Source organism: Cynoglossus semilaevis, chromosome 20, assembly GCF_000523025.1.
Source record: "Cynoglossus semilaevis isolate Cse_v1.0 chromosome 20, Cse_v1.0, whole genome shotgun sequence".
NCBI classification, from domain to species: Eukaryota; Metazoa; Chordata; class Actinopteri; order Pleuronectiformes; family Cynoglossidae; genus Cynoglossus; species Cynoglossus semilaevis.
Window position 1 is genome coordinate 789,791 of NC_024326.1, and position 22,106 is coordinate 811,896.

Here is a 22,106-nt window from a genome sequence, read left to right on the forward strand (position 1 = left end):
TGATCATTCTAATGTGCTTCCTTCTGCTGCCTATTCATACCTGCAAAAACTATGGACACTTAGAAACAAACATGTAAAATTCTGTTATCATACAGCGCCGTATGATACCAGGACGAAGCATAGCTCAACAGCGCCCCTCAGAGTCGGACTTTGAAACTGTGTTCAGGGAAGTTCAGAATACATTTGTTTCGATTTTATTATTATTATTATAATTATTATAATAATTATAATAATAATAACAATTATTATTATTATTATTATTATTATATAGATTAAATACACTTCATTGAAGATTCATGACCTCTTGCTGTAAACTATTATTGGCTTTTGCTTAATATGAATCAACTTCAGGAATATTTCTGTCCTTAATGTCATATATATTTTGCGCTTGGTTAGGCTAAATATTAGCAACGGAATAGCTTAAAGGCAATGCATAGTTGTGACGGAGGCATTAGAGTTTTAAATATGAATGTGCTGAAGCTGACACTGTCAGAGGAAGCAGCAACAGGTGAACAGGAGGCTCCGTCACTGCTGGGAGTCACAGTCGTCTGTCGGTTTCATTTACCAGCCTTTATTTGAATAAGGCAAACAGACTCTCGTTGAAATAAACCATTTTACGACACATAACAAGGATTAACGGGAACACGTAATTTTACGCTTTCTTAAAGGGCGACACACCTGAGAGAGGACCGTGGAGCCGCGGTGACGGTTTTCCGTGTTAGTGGGTGAGTTATATGATAATGCACTTAGAATAGAAGTTTGGTGCTTTTAAAGTAATAACTCTTTATTAGTATTTTAACTAAAACGCAAGAATAACATTAGCCCAGTTAGTCAGAAAGACTGCAAGACTAAATGCGTGACATTTAGTCTTGCAAAGAGTGACATTTGGAATGGTGTAAAACAGAGATCATGTGTTATAACATTGAGAGAATATAAATATTCATCTTTACATCTTTGAGTTATTCTTAATATTATTTAGCCACGAATATGTCATCAACTGATGGTGTATTTTGGTATTATTTTCGTTTTGGTTGTTGTTGTTGCAACTGCTCTTGGTGTAGTGGTTGTTGTAATTGTAGTACCCATGTAAAGGATGATTGCTGAATTACTTAATTACAATTGGAATTAGATTAAAAAAAATACATTTAAGGACTGTGGAAGAAAAAGCAGAACACATCTGTGCTCTGACCCTACTGTAAAGCCCTCTAATGGCTGCCCCAGCTCACCTTTTACCTACTGACTGCTGTCTGAATTATTGAAGGCTTTTGGCTTAAGTTCCTCTATAGTGATGAAGAGTGGGTCAGGGTTACCATGCAACGGGTTCAAGGAAGGGCTAAGTTAGTGAGATGAACACAAACCAAAGTTTTATGATGTTGTACATTGAGAAAAAGATGCAAATATTTAGTGGTGTGTTCTTACTTTGCTCTTTGCCAATATTGTCATTTTTCTTTTGCAGATACAGTTGCATCATTCTCCATCATGTATGACAGCCCTCCTGTGTACAGTCCACCTTACAGCACCACTTCCCAAAACTTCTTCCCTGTGAGGAGCGTCAATTCCCCCCAAAGCCAGTATGCTCCGTACACCTACAGCGTCCCTCCAGACTCCTACTACATGGAAGGAAGGCCTCAACACTTCTACCGATGGTTTTCTCCTCCTGGCTTGGTCAAAACATTCCAGGGCCTCACTGTGCTCCTGTGTTTCCTCATCTTTGCCTTTGTTGCTTCAACCCTGGTCTGGGACATGAATGGATTTGGGTACGGGGGTTACGGCGTCGGGAGTGCAGGAAGTGTTGCCGGCACGGGGACGGGCTATTATGGAGGAAGCTACGGCTACGGCGGCTCCTACATGACGCCGCACTCTGCCAAGTCGGCCATGATCTCCATGGCGGCCATCAACTTCTTGGTGTCCCTGGGTTTCCTCATAGCAAGTTTCTCACGGTCCAGGCTGATGAGGGGATGCAGTTTCTATCTGACAGTGTTCATCTGTGACATCATTCTGGCTATACTTCAGGTCAGTAATTTATATTTTAAGTTAATATTTGTATTTAAGTGAAAAGTAGCAGATACATATAAAATAGCCCAGGTATATGGAATCCTTCAACACAAACAAAATTCACCCTCTCGTCTTTACCCACCCTGTTTACACATACATTGTACAGTAACATTACACTTACAGTGTACACGTACAGTAGCCAGCTGCTACCAAACTTGCTTGTTGCCAGCCATTTTGCTAACACTAACACATGCCGACTAAACACACGTCTTTTTACTGAAAGGCATCGTGTTGCAACCTACGGTAAATGTGTCAGACGTATAGATTTTTTTTTCCACTTGTAAACCAGGACAGGGGACAACGGTCTAAACCCGTGACCCAGTCAGGGTGCAACCATGGGCTGACCTAAATGTGCAAGTAATTGTCCTGACTGGGTCAATACATTTTAAATACTTATTCTGTCCACAGCTAGTACAGCATTAACTGGTTGGATTTGTTACCCATGCTGTTCTTCCACCTCAGTTTTTACCCAGGACTGTATTTTGTTTTTCAGGGAATCATCGACATCATATTTGTGATTGGAGTGAACCCCATGTCTCAGAGCTCACAGAGCATGCTCTATAACCCCATGCTGATGATGTGTCAGAACTTCCAGGGTAGCCCCAGCCTGAGTGGCAGCGTGGGACCTGGGGGGCTCCCTATGTATAATCAGTACCTGAAACACTACTGCTACATGGATCCTGAAGAGGTGAGCTCCATTCTCCATATTTATTCCAGTCCTTAATGCACACCCCCATTCTGATGTATAATTGACATTCTTTCCTTAGGCTGTAGCCTTGGTGCTGGGTCTGCTGGTGGTGGTGGCCCTGTCTATATCTGCTTACTATGCATATAAGACCCGCAGCAAGATATGGAGGCACGGCAAGGCTAATATCTACTGGGACGACCCAGTTGTCAGACCATCAGAGGGGCAGGATATACAGGACTGGGTGAGACAACTTGATAAAGTCATTATTATTCCTAAAGAAGCAAAGTAATGCTTCAGCAGCAGGACAGGAAATAGTTATTTTAATTATTTTGATTTGTTTGGTTTGGTTTCTCTGTCTCTGTGGTTTACGTTGTTTAGACCAACTTTTGGCTATTATTCTGTCCAACTGTCAGTGTAATATAACATGCCATACATTTCAATCAATACGGGAACACACTACTGAACCTCAGCTGGTCAATTTCCCATTCATATTTTGTGAAATGCATATTTTATGGGGTAGTAAAGCCCCCATCTGGAATATTCCGAGGGCGAGCATTAATATTTTAAGGCCATTTTCCTGGAGCTCTCCCAATTTTTGACCCTGCTCTGCAAATGTTGCTCCAGAAATGTTTGTAACCAGACTATTAAGTCATATTTCTCCAACGTTTTTCACTCAAGAGAAAAGCACAAAGTAAATGAAAAAAGTGTTTCTCTTCAGTTGACCTATGCAAATTGAAGACTATATCCAAACTTTAGCCCTATATGTATAAAGGCTCATCTCTATACTGTTCTTTGGAGTTGTCATTTCAGTTTCCTGCAGTTTCACTATTGTTCTATGGCTGAAAGCACAGTTAAGGTGGATCTGTCTGAGCAGCAGCTGCTGCAGCTGTTGACTCAGTGGATGTTGGTGTTTTCTGTAACACACCCAGGTATCACTCTGACTGATCATTAACCATTCTGCCTGTAGGAGTGACGCACAAACCCAGGGTGAAATGTTAAAGAGTCCACGAAGGAGGTCACATGACTTTAATGACAGAAACTGACCTCACGATAAAGTGCAAGGTTTCACATTACACGCTGTTCGATCACACAACACGTTTCCTGCGCCGACACGAGTGACTCTGTAAATGACTAACTTTGATGGTGACAGAAGACGAAACCAGATTGAATGGCTGTGGTTAAAGAGTACTGACGAGAAAACTAGCTGTGAGTTACACCAGGTGAAATGTAGCTGTGTAACACTTTCATTACTGGTGATGCTCTACTGGCTGGACACAAAGTACTGCCCTAAAGCTTAGCAGTGAAAAATACACAGTTATTATCATATTGTGTCTGCTGTGTGTCATCATGAATGAGAGAAGAATAATTAGCCAGTTCGTCCATGAGGCCTCGGCCTCGACACATCAACCACATATCTTCATCAGAATGCAGACCCTCCTCTGAGACTCTCTTCAACTACAGGGAAGCTGCTTCTTTTTTTTCCTGCCATGCAGTCATTTATAATGTATATGGAATGTATAATACATATGAAAAAGGGGTTGAGTTGCCTCCGAGTTGTTGTATGAAACCTTACAAAGTGTGGAGGCGCTGAATGATTCAGTTGGTGTTGAGGCTGTAAGACAAGATTTGTTATGATTTTTATCTGAAACCAAACTAGTAGGACAGTTAGATTAGCGGTTGTCCCAGTTACAGCAGTGAAGACGTTCAGGTTATTTATAATCATTAATGGGAATAACATGTATAACTGTACAAAAAATCTGAACAAAACATAGGAACCAATGAATTTCAATGAAGGATTTTTAAGTCAAAACAAACCTTTTGCTTCAGCTACTGCAGAAAATGTATGGATTTACATATTATTCTGTGCTTCACATTGAGCATTTAAGTTAGAAAAAAAACCCAGAATCTCCATGTGTTGAGCACAGCTGTGATTAACAACAGCAGCACTATTCCTCCTCTGTGAATCTGATTCCCTGCAGTGTGCGTGAGTTTTCCAGACAACATCCCCTCCTCCTCCTCCCCCCGGTTGTGAATTCATCAGATCCATTTCACACGCCGCGTTTTCCAGACACTCACATCAAGTCAATAGACCCTCATCCTGTGTCACTGCACTCTCAACCAGAAATAGGTCAGAGAGCAGGAGCTGTATAATCACAGCAGATTACAGCAGGCCTAATCCAGTGAGCAGGGTCAAACGTAATCTCTGGGTCATGCATATTGTTTTATTTATGCTGAATTTATTAGCACATTGCTCATGGAATAGTGCTTCAAATGCACAAAATGCTTTTGTTCTCCATCACACTCTCAAGATGGAGGAGGGCTAATGTTCACTTTCCTGATTTGCTGCTGTCCAAGACCCATTCACTTCATGTTGTCTGTTACACTGCAGCAGGCACCAACTACTGTGGCATCAGAGCAACCAGCACCTGACCTGAGGACAGAGAACAGTGTGGTCTCCTTTGACAACGCAACCGTCAGCATCCACAGCAACGGCAACTATAAAAGCAACTAGTGAGTGACGTTCTTACCCTGTTCAACCAGTGTTGCTGAGAAGAAGAAAGGAAGAGATTTGCACATCAAAGTCAAACTAACTTTGTCCTCCTCAGCTTCTCTGCCAACTCCAGTCACCGTGAAGGTGCTGAGCCACTGTGTCAGAAAACTGAAGTCACAGTTTACTCCAGCAGCTCCTCGGAGGAGGTGAACAGCTTCCAAAAACCCCCTCCTCCGTATCACGTTGACAGGAAAGCGAGGAAGAATCGGGAGCCACGCGGTGCTGCTCAGGCGGCGGTGGAGTCTCAGTATGAAACTGGATATACCACAGGAGACACTGGCAATGAGCTGGACCGGGACCACACGGAACATCTTTACAGGCAAGAACCAAATCCATGAGGCTTTACAATCCTGATAAGGAGTCGTGCATGAGTTTGACTCCCTGGATTGACCATTTAATCCGCCCTGCTTGATGAATTTGAAAGTGAACAAATCTATCTATCCATCTAAGTATGAATGTCCCCCTGCAGGTTGTACCCAGAAATAACTTCAGATGAACAGCGACAGCAGTACAAGAGGGAGTTCGACTCTGATCTGTCCCACTACAAGAGTCTGTGTGCAGAGATGGATGACATCAGTGACCAGATGAACAAACTGAGCCGAGAGATGGACACACTGGACGAAGACTCCATCAAATACCAGGTATGGAGGACAACATGTGAGACAGATACTGTAGTGCTGAAGCATCCTGTTTCCTTATTGTGCATAATAGAATGTCAGTACATTCAGGTGATAGAGGTTGTGTTTGTTTTTCTAGGGTGTGGCAGAAGAGTACAACCGACTCAAAGACTTTAAAAAGGTGAGTGCAGTGTCAACCTGTTTTTGTTACTATTTTTTCTTGGTAAATAAGTTCTCATTTATTCATTGTTTTTCTTCAGACACCAGATTACCAAGCTAAGAAGAAGCAGTGCAAACAACTTCGACAAAAGATTTTCCACATCAAACGTTTGGTAAAAATCTACGACGAAGGCATGTGTTAATGATTCTCAGTACAGACAGAGCTGGACGTTGACATTATTTTCTGCTGTATATACCACAACAGTCTGACAGTATTGGACAGTGTTGTTTACTCTGGAATTACTTTGTCTAAACTACTGCATTTCAGAAAGAAAATAATAATTGTTAGAAATCACTGTCCTGTTTTATCGTTTGATTTGACCTGTGTATAAACTGATACATCATGAAACACACATCTGATGAAGCTAACTGACTATACAGTATGTAGTCTTTGGTTGAGCAAATATAATGTGTTCACATTTGTTGTCATACTTGGTTTTGCATTTTTTTTGTTTTATGTGTAGAAAATATTTTATTTTTATCATTTATAGAAGGAGCATTTTTACAAGATGATTTTATCAATGTACATAAGAATGTAATGCAATTACAATACACATTTTAAAATAATTTTCAAGTGGAGTATGTGGACTGTGTGATTTATCTGCGTGATAATGAATTTTTCTCCCAAAAAAAAACAACACAAATGAAAGAAGACAGATCCATCCACTCACTCGCCTACTAGTTCCTACACGGAATTTGCTTGAATGCCGTACATCAGATTGATAGAAGACTTTGTTAATGAATTTATAGGAGATGGTGACGGAGATGGAAACACTGTAGGTTGAGGACGTCGTTTAAATATGAGTACACTCGTACATGTTGCACTGTTTATTTGGCATTTTTCATACAGATGTTAGAACAACACTTCAAGTAATCTGAAAAAAAAAACATAAGACACATCTGACTTTAGAACTTTTTTCTCATACATTTCCATAAACATGAAATCAGTAACACAAAGAAAACAACAAGAGTATATATTTTTTTCCTCTTCTCCATATTTGGTGAGCGTTTGTCATAGAGAAGAAATTCCCAATAGGCCGGCGGCAGACAAAGCAGATTTTTTCAAATGTAAATGTTGAAATGCATTTGTGTTTAGAGTTGATTTTTGTGGAAACCAACTTGATCTGTGAATTTTGTGGACTTGCCATTTGAGGTGAATCCCTGGAGGTAGGGAAACCAGGAGCCTCTGAGTCTTTGATCACGAACACGAACTAATTTTGGTGTGGTTGAATTTCATCCAAGTGCATTTTCATTTACTAAAATGTGGTGTAAAATCACTTACTAGAGTAGAGACATCTCTACGTCACAGCTGCAGCAAAAGCACGAAGATCAGCTTGTGTTTGCACATCTTAAACAGATGACAGAGGTATTTTTTCCATAGAAATACAGATAGAAAAAAAGGTTTAGGAAATAACAGAGAGGAATCACTTTAAAAAGAACCATTACTTAATGTGAAAGAAGGAAACTTAGCAACATTTTCACATGCAAAGGACAAACGGTTGACTGTTTAATATTTATATATTTATATATATACACACAATGCATTTTTCAGAGGATGTTTGAGCAGAGGCTGCTGTCAAAAAAAACTAATCACTGACCAAATTTGCTCATTACTGTAAAGATGACATTTTACAAAAACGCCGACTCAAACAACTTTTTTTCCTTTATCTTAATCTTCCCCATAGTCCGTCAATCAAAATTAAACAAAAACTGATACCCCCCCCAAAAAAACCCAAACCAGATGAATGTTTTCAACACTCACAAGACACAGTTGACCATTCATTTAGATTTTATGAAATTTATAGCGAGCACAAAGGCAGTTGAAAAAGGCGGTTTCTGGTGAAGGACATGTACAGAGGTTTGCGTTTAGGAATTATCAGATTAAAGCATTCTGATGTCGTGAGGTATACGTCACCCTGGCTTTTTCACTTCTTAGAAATCTTAGAGTCGAGTGTCAGTGAACTGTTAGTGAAACTATAAGTGTTGTTGACTCGACTCCTTTCTTCTACGTCAGGTACTAACTGTGTTTTAAAGAAGTCATCAGAAGATGAAGTGACAGACTTTGGTGAGATTTTCTTGTTTTTTTCTTTCTTTTTTCCTTTAGAGCAGTTCATTGGCGTCGTCCTCCACTGTTGAGGTAAGAGCAGTAAAAGTCAAAATTGTCTTTTCCTACAAAGAGGCCCTCACTGTCGTTATATTCAGTTCACGCTGCACAGCTCGTTCTTATAGGCATGGTCAAAATGTTGTTGGTTGTGTGATATAGTGTCACAAATGCTGAGTCATGGAGAATTGTGTCCAGGGAGGAAAAAAAGAACTCTCCCAGGTTTTGAGTGACAGGACAGCTTTCTAATCTGGATGTATTTGTAGCAGAAGCTGTGCCATCTCTAGTCACTACAGCATGTAAGCTGTGACATCTGCCTGTGGTGCCCGTATCAGAGCCCAGTATGAAGTACTGTTCTCCAACCTTAAGACCTGGCATCAGAACAATGTTGCTGGCAACACGACAGTCCACCCAACACCATGCTTCTTTTTCTTATCAGGAGACAGAGTAGAGCGCTTACAGCAGAGAACATACGACAGCCAATCGCTACTGCAGTTTGGTAACAACACAGATGGACCGTGGTGAGTCAGGAGGTTTCCTGTGAGTCCCTGTCGTCACTAATCCCACATGGAAACCTAGTCCATTTGGACATGGTATGCTACTGTCCCGGGACATACGGCCAGCTGATGGAGCTTCCGGAGAGCTGCATGTCACGGATCAGCGTCTCAATGGGTGTCTTTCCTACCAGCCGCATGAAAAAGAGCTGAGAGATGAGGTTGGCGGGGACTGCACGCAGGGCAGGGAGGCGCAAGAGCAAGCGGCCAAAGCGCTGTGGTTGAGTGGGGTACTGCATCCTCTCGTACTCAGTCAGCGCCACCTGAGCCTTCTCCTGCAAAGACTCCACGTGGACTGGATCTGTGAGACCACAGGCATCTGCAGAGGCGAGAAAGAAGGAGATGGTTATTTGAAAGTGTAGGCAGGTAGGAAAAATGCCTTTTGCCTATTCCCTTAAACACAGGGAGACCCAGGTGTATGGTCATGATCTGTACTAGCACTAATTACGCACCACAATAAGAGATTGTGGTGACTATGGCACCATAGGAGATGGTGCCATAGTCTGGGAACACCAAAAGTAATACAAGTGTCATTTTTACACCATGATAGCCCACTTCTCTTTCAGGTTTTATCTTGTGAATTCCTAAACATCTAATAAAATCCAGTTCATTAGTCCCAGTCACCTAATAAACATATTGTCTTCTTTGCAGCCAAGGTGGTAATTGTGCTTAGATACCACAAAAAATAATGTCACTATTTAAGCAATAAAAAATAAACTGAGAGACAATGCTTTCCTGAGTGTTTCTGAAATTGTTTTTCCATTTTGTTTTATCAGGGGCAGAAAAAAGAAAATCAGCTCTAGGTTTATGAAAACCTGCCAAACACCTGAGATGAAAAATCTCAAAGATTGGCTCCTCTGTGTCACCAGGGTTTTGTCGGGTTGCGGAAGACTCAATCTGTGTGACCTTTTAAAAATGGCAAATGAGGGGATTTGTATCCATGCAACCATAAAAGCAAAGACCATTTACCTGGTGAGAAGAGCGCAATCGCCTTGAGACAGCTGTACTCAGCCGAGTCCACCTGCAGCCTGGTCAGTTTGTCCACCTGGTCCTGGAAAACCCTGACTTGGTCCATGAAGGAAACCACACGCTCTGCAGACATGGGGGAGGAGTGGAAGCCAGCTGCAGCCAACAACGGTGCCATGTGAAGAGGAAGGGCAGACTGGGCTGCATTGAGGATGAACAGCTCGCTCCAGCTCAGCCTCAGCAATGCCACCTGGTGGATTTGTTATGTTCATTAAATCACTTTATAATTTTCAATAGTCCATTAACACATTGCCTAAAATCTTTCATGTCTCCCAGTCTTTTTTTATGGCTGTCAAAGTGTAAATACCTTGATATGAAATTCAATGCACTGACCTGGTCTGAAACAGGCAGCTCAGGGAAATATGGGATGGTTCTGGCCCATTCCACAATGCTGAAGAGCAGGCGTGCAGCCAGTTCACAGATGTTATCTATGCCCATGGCATTATCTGGACCAGACTGTTGGTTGTACTGGTGCCCGTACCGGCCACTAGGATATGGCTCTGCTCGCAGAAGCTGAGAAATGAGCTCAGACACAGGCTGACCGCCACTTCCTCCATTGTTGTAAAACTCCCCTCCGAGGCCACCAGCGCCACCAATTGGAGTAATGGAGGGGCTGAGGCTTGGCTGAGGGGGGATGCGACCGCGTTGGACTGCTGTAGTTTGGTTGGGGGGCAAAGGGGGGAGGAGGGGGTGGGAGAGGACCAAAGAGAACAAACATGACAAAAGTGTAACGATAGGGGAGAAATGGATTGGGAGGTAAACACAGAGAGAAAGAAAAGTTAAAACTGGGTTCCTCTAAAGAGGTGTCACTTCTCTACCAAACTGTAAAATGCCAGATACTATCAGAACAATGTAAAGACATGAACTGTAAGAGACTTGTTGGGCATAGTTAAACAGCATTACCAACTGAAAAGAGGACACACAGCAGTCTAACTTAAAAGAAGCCCAATTTGGGAACAACAATTAACAAGACCAGTTTCCATTTCCTTAAGCACAATATAGTCACTTCCAATCAGAGGAATGCTGCTTTAACACTCACTGTGTCCTCCCAGCTCCCTAAAGGATAGTCAAGTAAACCAAATCTCACCACAGGGAGTCATAAAGTGTCCAATTAGCAGGTTTCATGAACTCTTTGAGGTAAAAAGACATAAAACCTCTAAACTAGGTCTAAAACCAAAGTATATATTTTATGATATGCAAAGCCTTAACGGTGTCTTATAATATATTTTATGATATGCAAAGCCTTAAAGGTGTCTTATAACCAGTGAGTCCAAACCACTGTGCCGTGGCCTTTAGTGTGCCGTGAGAGATCATCAGGCGTACCATGTAAAATTATCCAATTTCACTTATTGATCTAAAATTCTTATTTATTAGCGTCCAATATTTTGCAGTTATTGTCAATGAGACAGTGAAAGGCAGAACAATTAGATTATCTTCAACTAGATGGCAGCAGGTGGCAGTAAACAGTAAAAAAAAAAGGATTCAGTGCTTTTGAAAAGATGCGTGTATTTCTTCAATTCATGCAAGTATATCAGGGTTTTGTCCAACTCAACAGGCCAAGAGTTAGTATGGTGCAATTTCGTTCAAACTTAAATATCATTGTATTTCATTCTATATATTTTTGGGACATTTTTGCTTGATAGTATGCCATGGGTTTTGTACAATGCAACATACTGTGTGTGCTAAAGGTTGGAAAACAGACATAGAGAATATGTCTGTGTGTTTCGGCTGGCGGGCTGTTACATGACGTGTGTTCTGAGCTTCACCATTTAAGGCGAAATCCACATATTGGATTTTCCTCGATGCAGCCAACATGTCAGCTTCAATCAGAGGCTTACAGCTCGGGGACGCAGGTGTCTCAGCACAGTATTCCTCTCAGTCCCACTTACACCGACACTAGATTAAGTCACTTAGTGCATGACATGAAGCTGACATGCATGACTGGCTTAGACATGATAGGGTCTGGACATCAATGTGTGGCATTTTCTGTAAAGCTCTTTGAGCAGAGAAGAGAAGAGGAGTGAAGCAAACCTAACAATGATTGATTTTTTTCCCAATTGAACAACTAATGGGGATAATGAAGAGCCTCTCCAACATATTTCACTGCAATTCTGCACAATTCTTGTCAGTATTAGCTTGAGTTCAGAATTTCTAAGACTCCACATGTATATGCCCACTGGGTCCTGGTGTTTCATATTCTCAGCACATGATTAGGATGCATGAAGGATTTAAAAATCATAAGAGACAGTTACCTTCTTTACGCATACCAACGCGGAAACACTTCTTCAGACGACAGTATTGACATTGGTTTCTGTGGTGCTGGTCAATCTGGCATTCTCTGTTGGACCTAAAAATACAAATATTAACCAATGTTAATGGGTGCAATCATGACAACTACCAGGTTTTTGATCTGTTGTAAGGTTATACCACCTGCTTTCAACACAGTCAGGGTAATTTATTGGTTTTGATACAGATTTTATCAAGCATGAAATATTGTCCAAATCACATGGAAAATGAATGCCACTGCAGTGATAAACATGATTTATCACCAAGCACAATCCACCACAGGCTCTTCTGCTTCAGCAGCATAACAGTGTAAGTCTTTACCTAATGATCCATTGTTTGTGATCATTTATAATTATTCGCTCATCTGATGATTGGTTCCTAATTAACTGATAAGTTGCTTAAAGCACAAACCATGCAAAAACTGTTTACAGCTGCAACTGTATTGACTGGGACTGAATGCCATGGTCCCATCATTCTTATCTAATCTAATAGAAATACAAAGCACATAACCATTAAGACAAAATAAATCATTTTAATCAATTATAATTTATTTTGAATGACTATGTGGATAGATATGTAACAAAGCAATTTGAAGAAACTAACTTTTATAGCAAACAAGTTGCAGGAAATTAGGTTTTCATACCTAATTTGTTCCTTGTTGGTTACTCAAGGTTGAGCGATTGGGAAATGCTTCTTTGAGTTCAAAGACTTAGACACTGCAGAAAAGATGTTTATCCTTTATTATCAACTTGATTATCATTATTAGTCACACTGTGGATCTCTTGGTCAAATTGAGATCAAGGAAAAAGGTTTTACAGAAAACTTTAAGAATGCAGGGCCATTATTGTTGTGTGTTTCAACTACATCCTAACAATTCTTCAAAAAAGGGCAAAAAACCATCTCCAAAAGATTGAGGGAAAACCTGTAACCTGACGTGCAATGGGCCTTGAAAATTAATAAAATAAAGCAAGACCTGAGTCCATTCCTGGAAGTATCAAAATGGGAAGAATTTGACAGAATCTCCAGAAAGAAAAAAAATATATAAAATACTACCTGAAACTTGTTCAAAACCTGAACAATAAAATCAGGGAAGCTGATTATTCTGACCATGACACTGCAAGATAAATGTATTTTGTATAGAAATAAAAATACCTTGAGTGTGTATAGAGTTGTATGAAAATACTTGTTTAAGAGTTGTCGTTAAGTGTATACTGTTTGCCCTACCATGGCTTAAAAATACCCAGGATTCCGTTCTAACCTGCAAGTGTAGCTCAGGTTGCGTCGGACACTCCTCTTGAAGAAGCTCTTGCAGCCCTCGCAGGTGAACACGCCGTAGTGTTTCCCGCTGGACTTGTCCCCGCACACCACGCAGTCCACCACGCACGCCTTATCTTCGTCCCCGGCCTCCATGTCGCTGCCTCCAGCCTGGGGAGAGCCGTCCTCCTCCTCCCCCTTCAGGTAGCCCTTGTCCCCCAGCCCGTTGGTGCCCCCATTGGGATCTCCCCAGCCCCCACTCACCATGGCCATCGCTTGGTTAGCGAACCACCGCAGAGGAAAATGGGACAGGCAGCCAAGCTCTGTGGTTGCTGTCAAAGTAACATAAATATGAAAAGTCCCGTGTGTAGGGGAAGCGGACACGCGATGTTGTTCACCCTTTAATGTCCTCCGTGGTTAATAAAGTCTCAATTTATACTAAAAAAAAAAAAAATTACAACCACAATCCTTGGACTGAACTCGCAGATGTCAATGAGGAGGAAAACTGGCCGTGGCAAAAAACACAAGACCAACCCAGTCTCCTCCCACTTCACTATGACCTGGAAACAGTCTCCACTTTACAAACTTTTAGTTTGGGGATTATTTTAAGTGTCTCCCTTCCTCTCTTTTGTCCTGTTCTATTTTTTGTCCTCTTCGTTCTTCCTCTGAGACGTTCTCCGACCAGACGCCTTCGGCCAGGAAACCTTTACAACAGGAGAAAATTAAGTCAAACAAAAATGGCTTCCAAAAAAAGACAAATAAATAACACGAGGTTAAATGCACTGTCTTGACCGTCCAATCTCGGCTTCGTCTTCGTTATGGAACAACCCGAATGGCCGGAAACCGACCTCTGTGTTAGCCTGTTAGCTCACCTTAGCATGCACGCCGTTAAGCGCCTGACCAGTCATTTCTGATGAATTTCGCCCTCATACTCGGTTAATATGCCCTCGGAGTAATTATTTCTCATTTTAAACAGTGGCCTGTCTAAATATTAACCTCGTGTAAAATTGTCAGAGCTTTACCTGACAGCGAACACTTCGATTAAGTGTGTTGTCCGTGCTGCATTCAAGTACGGCGGCGCCTCCCGCAGAAAAATAAAGCCGTCTCTTAGAGCTTCCTTTGGTCCAGCGAAAATGAGGCAACAGGATTTTGCCTGCTCTGCTGTAATCCTATCAGCGACATTTTGACCCACATCGAAGCCAACGTACGCTAAATCAGTTATACATGAACAGCAGACAACACTTTTGCAGAGTGATGCTTCAACGGAACAGCCGTTGACACAGCTGCAGTCAAAGACAGTGCAGGATTCAGACTTCCAACAGACGATGTTCCCTATCCGCGTTTCCCGTTCCGTTTTTGCGTAACAGTGTCCCCCATGCTACCAAAAAGAATAAACTAATCGAGTTAAGTCCCCCTCGGTTACTCCTCTCATCCAATCTCCTACCTCCAGTCTTTTGTCAATGATTGGCCACCAAGAACTAATGACTTGCAGCTTGTGTGTACTGCTTCCTATCCGTGTTGTGTTTGTGTGAAACCCTTTTCTCTTTGGCTGTGGGTCACAGGAGGTGGGGGTTGGAGTGATGGGTGCTCCTCCGCTCTCCTCTCCTCTCTTCTTCTGTCATGTATCCCTGTATTTCTCTTCCACAAACCGAATTATGATTAAAGAAAATGAGCCTAGGGGGACCCGAGCAAAGATTTTCTTCTTTGCATTTGCTTTAATTTTTATTCCACCATCCTCAATAAGAATATGTGTGCGTGCGCGCTTGCGCGTGCAAGGGGAGATCAAGCAAAGGAAGGGGAAGGGGAGTTTCTCTCTCTCTCTCTCCCTCCCACTCAGTGTTTGTATGTGTGCAAGTGAGCAAGCTCCCAGGGATTTGACACTGCTATTCAAGCCCAGTAGTTACCATGGAGCTGGCTGCCTTATATGGCTGTTGAAGTCAAAGAGCAAAGAGAGTGGGCTGCGTGGGTCAGCACGCACACACAAACACACACACACAGAAAGAATGTGAAGGATCTCTCACCGCAGAGATGCAGAAAGCTTGACCCCCCAAGGCCACAAAGCAACCCTGACAATAACAGATCCCCCCGAAGCCCTGCAACAAATACAAACACGCCAATCTTCTGCTTGCCTTTGTCTTCCTGAGAACAGATGAATGCTGGAGACAAAGGTTTTTTAAATTACAGTGCATGCAGAGTAGTGTATGCAGGAATTTAAATCATGAGACCCCTGCAGTTCATTTCACACAGCGTCAAATTCCATATAACAGTGTATGCAATAATGCAAACTCCACACAAAACTTGTGATTTATGTGTGTAATAAAAAGGCATCTTTGGAGTTCTGTCCCCATATTGACAGAGGTGCTCAACTATGCAAATAAGCCACCTAAACGAGGCTAACACCTTTGTCCATTCAGCTTTGATTAATCACACAGTCTTATCATGCATTTGTAATAACCAATGACCATGTGATTTTCATTCATACACTTTACCACTTTATCCTGGTTGTGGCTGAAGCTGAGGTCAATCATAGCACACCACTCACACAAGGTTGGACAGAACTAGGATAGGCCGCCAATCCAATTTGGTTTCTATCAACTTAATCTCACGTGGACATGTTTTTTTGTTCTGGGCCAGTGCTTTTGCCTTTCAGCACAAAGATTAAGACGAAGTTAGCATGTTCTGCCCGCGTACAATACATGCAGATTAGGTTAAATGGACACTCATAGCTACACATGTGGGTATGAATGGTTGCCTGCCTACATGTGACCCTGTAATGGACAGGTCAACTGTCCAGGGTTTGATCACCCAGTGCTGGGATCAGCTTTGGTTATCTCCCTGACCCTATAAAGGATTTAGGAGTAGAAGATAAATGGATGAATGTATTTCTGACTGTTGGCAGAGCCAGAAGTACTGAACTACCATAAAGACCATTTGACTCCATGCTAAATGGACGTCTCCCACTTGACAAATGGGACAGATGATTCAAGCCACATATGCAGAACCCCCTGCAGAGAAAGCAGGACGAGCTACATAATCTGTGTTTCAAAACACTTGCTGCATATTCCACATTTGAGATGTCAGACGCAGCATAGGTGAGTTGGTCTTTATGTCCCCTCTGTGATCCTGCCTACGTGCAGTAGGGCTTTCCTTCAGAAAGGCTTGTCGTGCAGGTATTGAAGGTTAATGTTTTGTGCCCATTGCTCAAAGGGTGACGGCCTCAGCGCTTTGTGGAAGCACATGGTGATTTGTGTTCAGGGTTAACCCAAGAGGTCAAACTGACTTTCACACCCCTGTGGTGGTAAAAAGCCCAGGGTCAAATACAGATAAAAGAGGGGAGAGGACACACAGCGACCCTGGATAAGAGCCTTAAGAGATAAGTGATGAATCTGCTTGTAAATGTGCAGCAGATTGGGGGGTTGCCATCACAGACGTGCGGGGATGAAAGTGTCTGCGATGCAGAGATTCTCTACACGCAACTTGTCGTCTTATCTACAGGGAGCAATTGCAGAGTTTTTTACTGACATTCCTTTCTCTCAAGACATTTTTATGGCATTCCTAAATCTGAAACTACCCCCCCCCCACACACACACACACACACACACACTCCTACCCCTGGAGGAGAGAGTTTGTGAGCAGGAGCATTGTCGTGCCTTTGTGTAACTAATGGATCATCAGAGGGCTGTATGTGTGTGTGTGTGTGTGTGTGAGGGAGTGTATGTTTGAATGAAAGTCCCTTTAATTAGGGCTACTGTGCCTTCTTGTGCTGAGAAAGATTAGTCTTGTTGAATAAAGGGGGGGCGTTGGGGATTATGTGTTACTTTGTGTGTGTGTGTGTGTGTGTGTGTGTGTGTGTGTGTGTGTAAGGAGATGAAATATCCAGCTGTGACACTGATGAATCTCTGTTTACATGAAAATCATGACATTTGTGTTAACCCCTTCATTACTGTCCTGCAGAGGATAACAGAGAAAGTGGGATGATTAAGGTTCACGTTCTTGAAATGACCCAAACAAAGGTTTCAGGGGGTCAATCTGTGGGACAGCCTTCTATTTACACTGTATTAGTTTCTCCAGCTGTAAAGAATTAAATGTACTACAACATGTCACTGTGGATCCTTTGTGCACTACATCCGCCGCTAGTACAAAGTACATACAATGATATTACCTTTTTCTCAGTTCCACAGACATTCAGAGTAATGAAACCTTCACCATAAGTACTATCATGTGTCAGGTCGTCTCTCATTTCAATTTGGTGATACTAATATCATTTATTTTTATCTTTTAGAGTGTATCCCTCATCTCTAGTAAAACAAAAAAAAACATGTTTATTGCTAATACTACTAACCCTCTGGTGCATTCGCTGACAATTTGAAAGTTGAAATTGGCACCGAAAACACATAAAACATCAAGAGAGTAAACAGTGGTGACATATTCCTGCATTGAACAGGCAATGTTGAGGTTATAATTACTAAGAGCGGTCGTTTTCTGTTCCAGGCAGCCCTATTAGCCAGGAGTGAGATGGCACAGAGGGCTTCACTTCCAGGTTACTCTGAATGTCCCCAGTGTTTGTGTGTGCGTGTTTGTACTTGTGTTGTTTTGTGAGAAATGCCTCAGTGAGCAGGAGTGATGTGACCTTTGAACCATCAGTCACAAATTTGTTTGCTCAGATTGAAGAATCCTGAAATGCAAGTCTGCAAGAGACGTCTGTCGCCCTGGCAGAAGGACACGCACAAAAACAGCTAGCAGTGTTCTAGCCTCAGGGTGTAAACAAACTGTCAGCTCAGACAGAGTATGAACACGAAGAATGAACTGTACAGCCTCATACATATATATTTATATATACATATCTATTTCATCATGTGTTGAAATGAATATAAATAAATGTATAGTTAAACTTTCTGTTTCATTTTATTAATCTAGGAAAAATAAAGCGAGGAGAAACGCCTGCACTTTTAGATGGTGCACATGTTCCCATGATCCATCATGTGTGTCTAACTGAGAGTTTGACATTAGCCTATTGTTCAGGCCTTTAACATCAGTCTTCTGTAACTTGTGCTTTTGTTGCTAACATACTGTGTCCTGAGCACAATGTTTTCAAAGCACACAAAACCTGCAGCTTAGCTTTTCGCTCTCCCAATTTTGCCTTTGTTTAGTTTCCTGCCTTGCTTTATAGGGGTCAAAGGTCACCCTGTAAGATGTGTAATGTGAGAAATGTAATTAACAAGTCGTGGTTGTAACTTGAAACTTCTGTCTGAGGGCGAGCATGTGGGATGCTGCAGTATCCATCCATCCATCTATCTATCTATCTATCTATCTAACTATCTGTGTACGTAGCTATCTATCTGTCTATCTATCTATCTATCTATCTAGCTATCTATCTATCTATCTATCTACCTATCTATCTATCTATCTATCTACCTATCTATCTATCTATCTATCTATATATCTATCTATCTATCTATCTATATATCTATCTATCTATCTATCTATATATCTATCTATCTATCTATCTATCAATATATCTATATATCTATCTATCTATCTATCTATATATCTATCTATCTATCTATCTATAATAATTAACAAAATGCTAAATTGCTGGCAAAAGTAATCAGTGAAGCAATAATAAAAACAGAAGGCCAGCTTAAACCTTTTCTTGGGGCAACAAACTGGTCTGCTGACTGGTTTGGTCCGCCTTCATTGTGAGACCTCTTTGTGGAGTTCAAATCTGAAGATGAAAGATTTGGTCTCTACCCTCAGGCACTGCTGTTCAGGCACAGACATGAGTGTCTGGTCTACAGATAGAATTAACATTTCAACCACTGACGCTAACCTTTTAGCTGATGTGCATTAAGCCGGCACGTTCAAGGCTCTAACGTTAGGTCAGCTGTGTCACTGAGGCAACCACTGTAATTCAATATCAGGGTGTTAGCAGTGTGCTCTCAACCACATCAGCATATGGAAAGTAGGTCTTTACGTGAAGTCACCGTGAGGCGTCTGTGAAGCCTCTGCTGCGTTTCCATCACGCTCCGATGGCTGTCAAATGTTTGGACATTCGCAGTGACAGCTTCACCCTGAGACCAGCATGACCTGTGACCTCTGAGGAATGGTCAGGCCTGGAAACAAAAACAGAGGCCTTTTGTGTAGGTCAAAGAGAAAACATCTGCTGGTCTGAAGACACGGAAAGGAGGAGGGATTAACTCTCAGCTATTCATCATTCTGCCTTTTAACCACCTCTGATTAGAGGTGGCTGAAAATAAATCCACGTTACGTCACATCATTATGACTCAAATCTTTCTAATTTAACCTGGTTACTTCCACGGCGGCCTCCTCAGCTCAGCAGGCAGAAGTCATTAAAAGTAACTGCAGATAAATACAATATTAGGGTCAGTTCTTGATATTAATGTTGTCATGTCTCTTATCACACACCAACAGGAGTCACTGGCCTCGGATTCCATTGCTTTTCTTAAATTGAATTTCAGGCTAAATTAACGAGCTGACAGAGGGACACATTACAGTGTCTGATGAGAAAATCATTTGGACAGTTAAATTAACTTATGTTTTTTTCTACTAAAGTAGAAGCAGTAATATAAACCATTCATTTAAATGATGCCATATTTTGATACAAAACTAAAAAACAATGAAAGCACCAAACGAAACTAATATTGCCTGTTTAAAAACGCTTCCTCGCTTGTCTCGTGGACGCTGGTCCACATGCAGTGATTTAGCACCACATTGTTTATTTGTCTCAGTTCAGTCTGGTGGACAGCGCAGGTATTTACCACTTCCCCTCTGCCCTGTCTCTATTCCTCACCAACAGAGGCCTCTTTCTTCAGGCTGACTCTGTGATGCAGCGCACGGCTGTGGCGTGCACGACCAGTCTGTCGGAGCAAGTCAGCAATTACCCAAGTGTCTTACCCACAGATCACCATCTCAGTCTGATTCCTGGTTATTTAGGCTGCACAGACAGTGGATGGAATGTCGTACCGTGGCTCAGCAGAAACGCACACAGACTGTCACAAATGTGTATGTGCATGTAAGGTGTTGAATGATGGAGAGTTTATGACAGTGTCATGGCCACAGTAAGTGTACATTTGTGAATAGATGTAGTTTTAACAATTCAGGAGAAAAGACGGTGTAGCACATTGGCTTCATTAAATTGAACCGTATTAATCAGATCGTATCTTCAAAGAACATGAATAAGTAAAAAGCCTGTTGTGTTCCATCATTTATTCACATTATCTCTGTTTCACACACTTCATTACTTCAGAGATCATTACCTTCATTTCCATGATCTCAATGTTCATGTTGCTCATTAATTACAGAGTCTGCAGCTACAATAGCACAGTGTGACCACTAGGTGACAGCACGCCCCATGATAATCTTCTGTGTACGTGTTTGAGTACCGAGTAAACGTTACCAGTGTTTTATTTTTTAATACTGTCGTTGTCAGGACTTTAACAGGAGCCCAAAACAGAAGACTATTTTGAGGTTTAGGATTTAATTTTCAGTAGACTGAGTAGAGTAAACTTTTATCATATATATAGCGGGAACAGAAAATACATAACAGCAGGTAGGTTTATGGCTGTTTTTATCCGTGACTAATCAAAGGGAATTATTAATAAGGAAAAATGTCAAGAAAATTCGTTTAACATCCAACTAAAATCCTAAACAAAATTTGCACATCTCCTTTTGACTTAATGGAAAAAATTACAAATGGGTAATGTTAGCTCAGGTGTCAATGATCAATGCAATACGGTTTGCATTGAGGTGATAAGTAGAGTAAATCAAAATCAAGCTGTTTTCTGACAGGAAACCAATTCCCATTGGTTTGCATTGTGTCTCAGAACATTTCATTGGTGAATTTGACATGAAGAATGTTAGGGGTGACACCCAGAGACCCCTAGGTAAACAAACCATTGCATAACTTCAGCCACAGCAATGGGTTCAGCACATGTGCGGACAACGGCGCTCCACGTGCTAAGGCTTCCTATGTACTGTAGATGCTAATAAGCTGTAATTCAGAGAGAAGAAGACAACGTTTAAACAGAAATGTATTTTCCCAGTGCAAAATATTTTTTTGGAGAATGACTGTTGATAATTTAAACAATTATGTCATCTTCCTCAGAGTTATAGATTTAATTATTTACTCCAGTTTCCTCCCTCAGTCAAAATATATGTAGATTAGGTCAAACAACAAATCATAAAGAGTTATAAATGATCGTTTTTTCATTTATATATATTTATATAATTTTTATTTTTTATAATTTTTCAAGTCCCTGCTAGGTTTATAGTTGCGTCTTTATTGTTGAAAATAAAACCAAGAAGACAGTCTGGAGTGGAGTATGGAAATATCTCTTATTTGTTTGAGGCAGAATCATTTTAAGAGACAGTAGTGTGGCCTGAGAGCGTGTGATCGTTTCAAGTGGTTAGCTTTTTAGATTAAAAAAAAAAAAAACCCAACACATTCAACTCTCATAAATCATCACTGTAACTGTTTATGTCCTATATTTGTCTCTGACTTCCTGCATTTGTTGGCGCCTTAGATCTGGAGGCTCAAATGTTGCCACATGTTTGGCCAGCAGTCCACTCACTGCTTCCTGTCAAGAAACAAAGGCTGACAGGAAAATGTTGTGACTGTTACTGTCACCCTCTCAGACTTGATTTTCAATTGCGTGCCTGCGTGAATGTGTGTGTCCTCTGAGACAGTCAGGCATCTTCGTACCCACGTCATCATGTTGGACTGAGACTTGTGGCA

The 22,106-nt window shown here is 41.4% G+C and overlaps 2 protein-coding genes across 5 annotated transcripts; one reads left to right on the forward strand and one right to left on the reverse strand.

Annotated features, from left to right (window-relative positions):
- The first annotated feature begins 479 nt into the window (after positions 1-479).
- LOC103395866 (occludin) lies at positions 480-8,444 on the forward strand. Of its 3 annotated transcripts, none has more exons than XM_008333692.3 (9): positions 480-725; positions 1,457-2,013; positions 2,549-2,743; positions 2,823-2,984; positions 5,136-5,254; positions 5,350-5,613; positions 5,764-5,935; positions 6,051-6,092; positions 6,172-8,444. In XM_008333692.3, exons 2-9 carry the CDS (start codon positions 1,480-1,482, stop codon positions 6,271-6,273), a joined length of 1,590 nt encoding a protein of 529 aa, XP_008331914.1. In that variant the 5' UTR covers positions 480-725; positions 1,457-1,479; the 3' UTR covers positions 6,274-8,444. The 3 variants fall into 3 exon arrangements, with proteins under 3 accessions (XP_008331914.1, XP_008331913.1, XP_024908112.1); XM_008333691.3 differs by having other exon boundaries at positions 481-725; positions 5,133-5,254; XM_025052344.1 differs by lacking the exon at positions 480-725 and having other exon boundaries at positions 995-2,013; positions 5,133-5,254.
- Positions 7,032-15,047, reverse strand: nr2f6a (nuclear receptor subfamily 2, group F, member 6a). Of its 2 annotated transcripts, none has more exons than XM_017042537.2 (6): positions 14,374-15,047; positions 13,356-14,055; positions 12,064-12,158; positions 10,145-10,461; positions 9,755-10,001; positions 7,032-9,104 (listed from the first exon to the last, which is right to left on the reverse strand). In XM_017042537.2, the coding sequence occupies exons 2-6, from the start codon at positions 13,622-13,624 to the stop codon at positions 8,830-8,832; spliced, it is 1,203 nt and encodes a 400-aa protein (XP_016898026.1). In that variant the 5' UTR covers positions 13,625-14,055; positions 14,374-15,047; the 3' UTR covers positions 7,032-8,829. The 2 variants fall into 2 exon arrangements, with proteins under 2 accessions (XP_016898026.1, XP_008331910.1); XM_008333688.3 differs by having other exon boundaries at positions 10,145-10,464; positions 14,374-15,039.
- Positions 15,048-22,106: the final 7,059 nt, after the last annotated feature.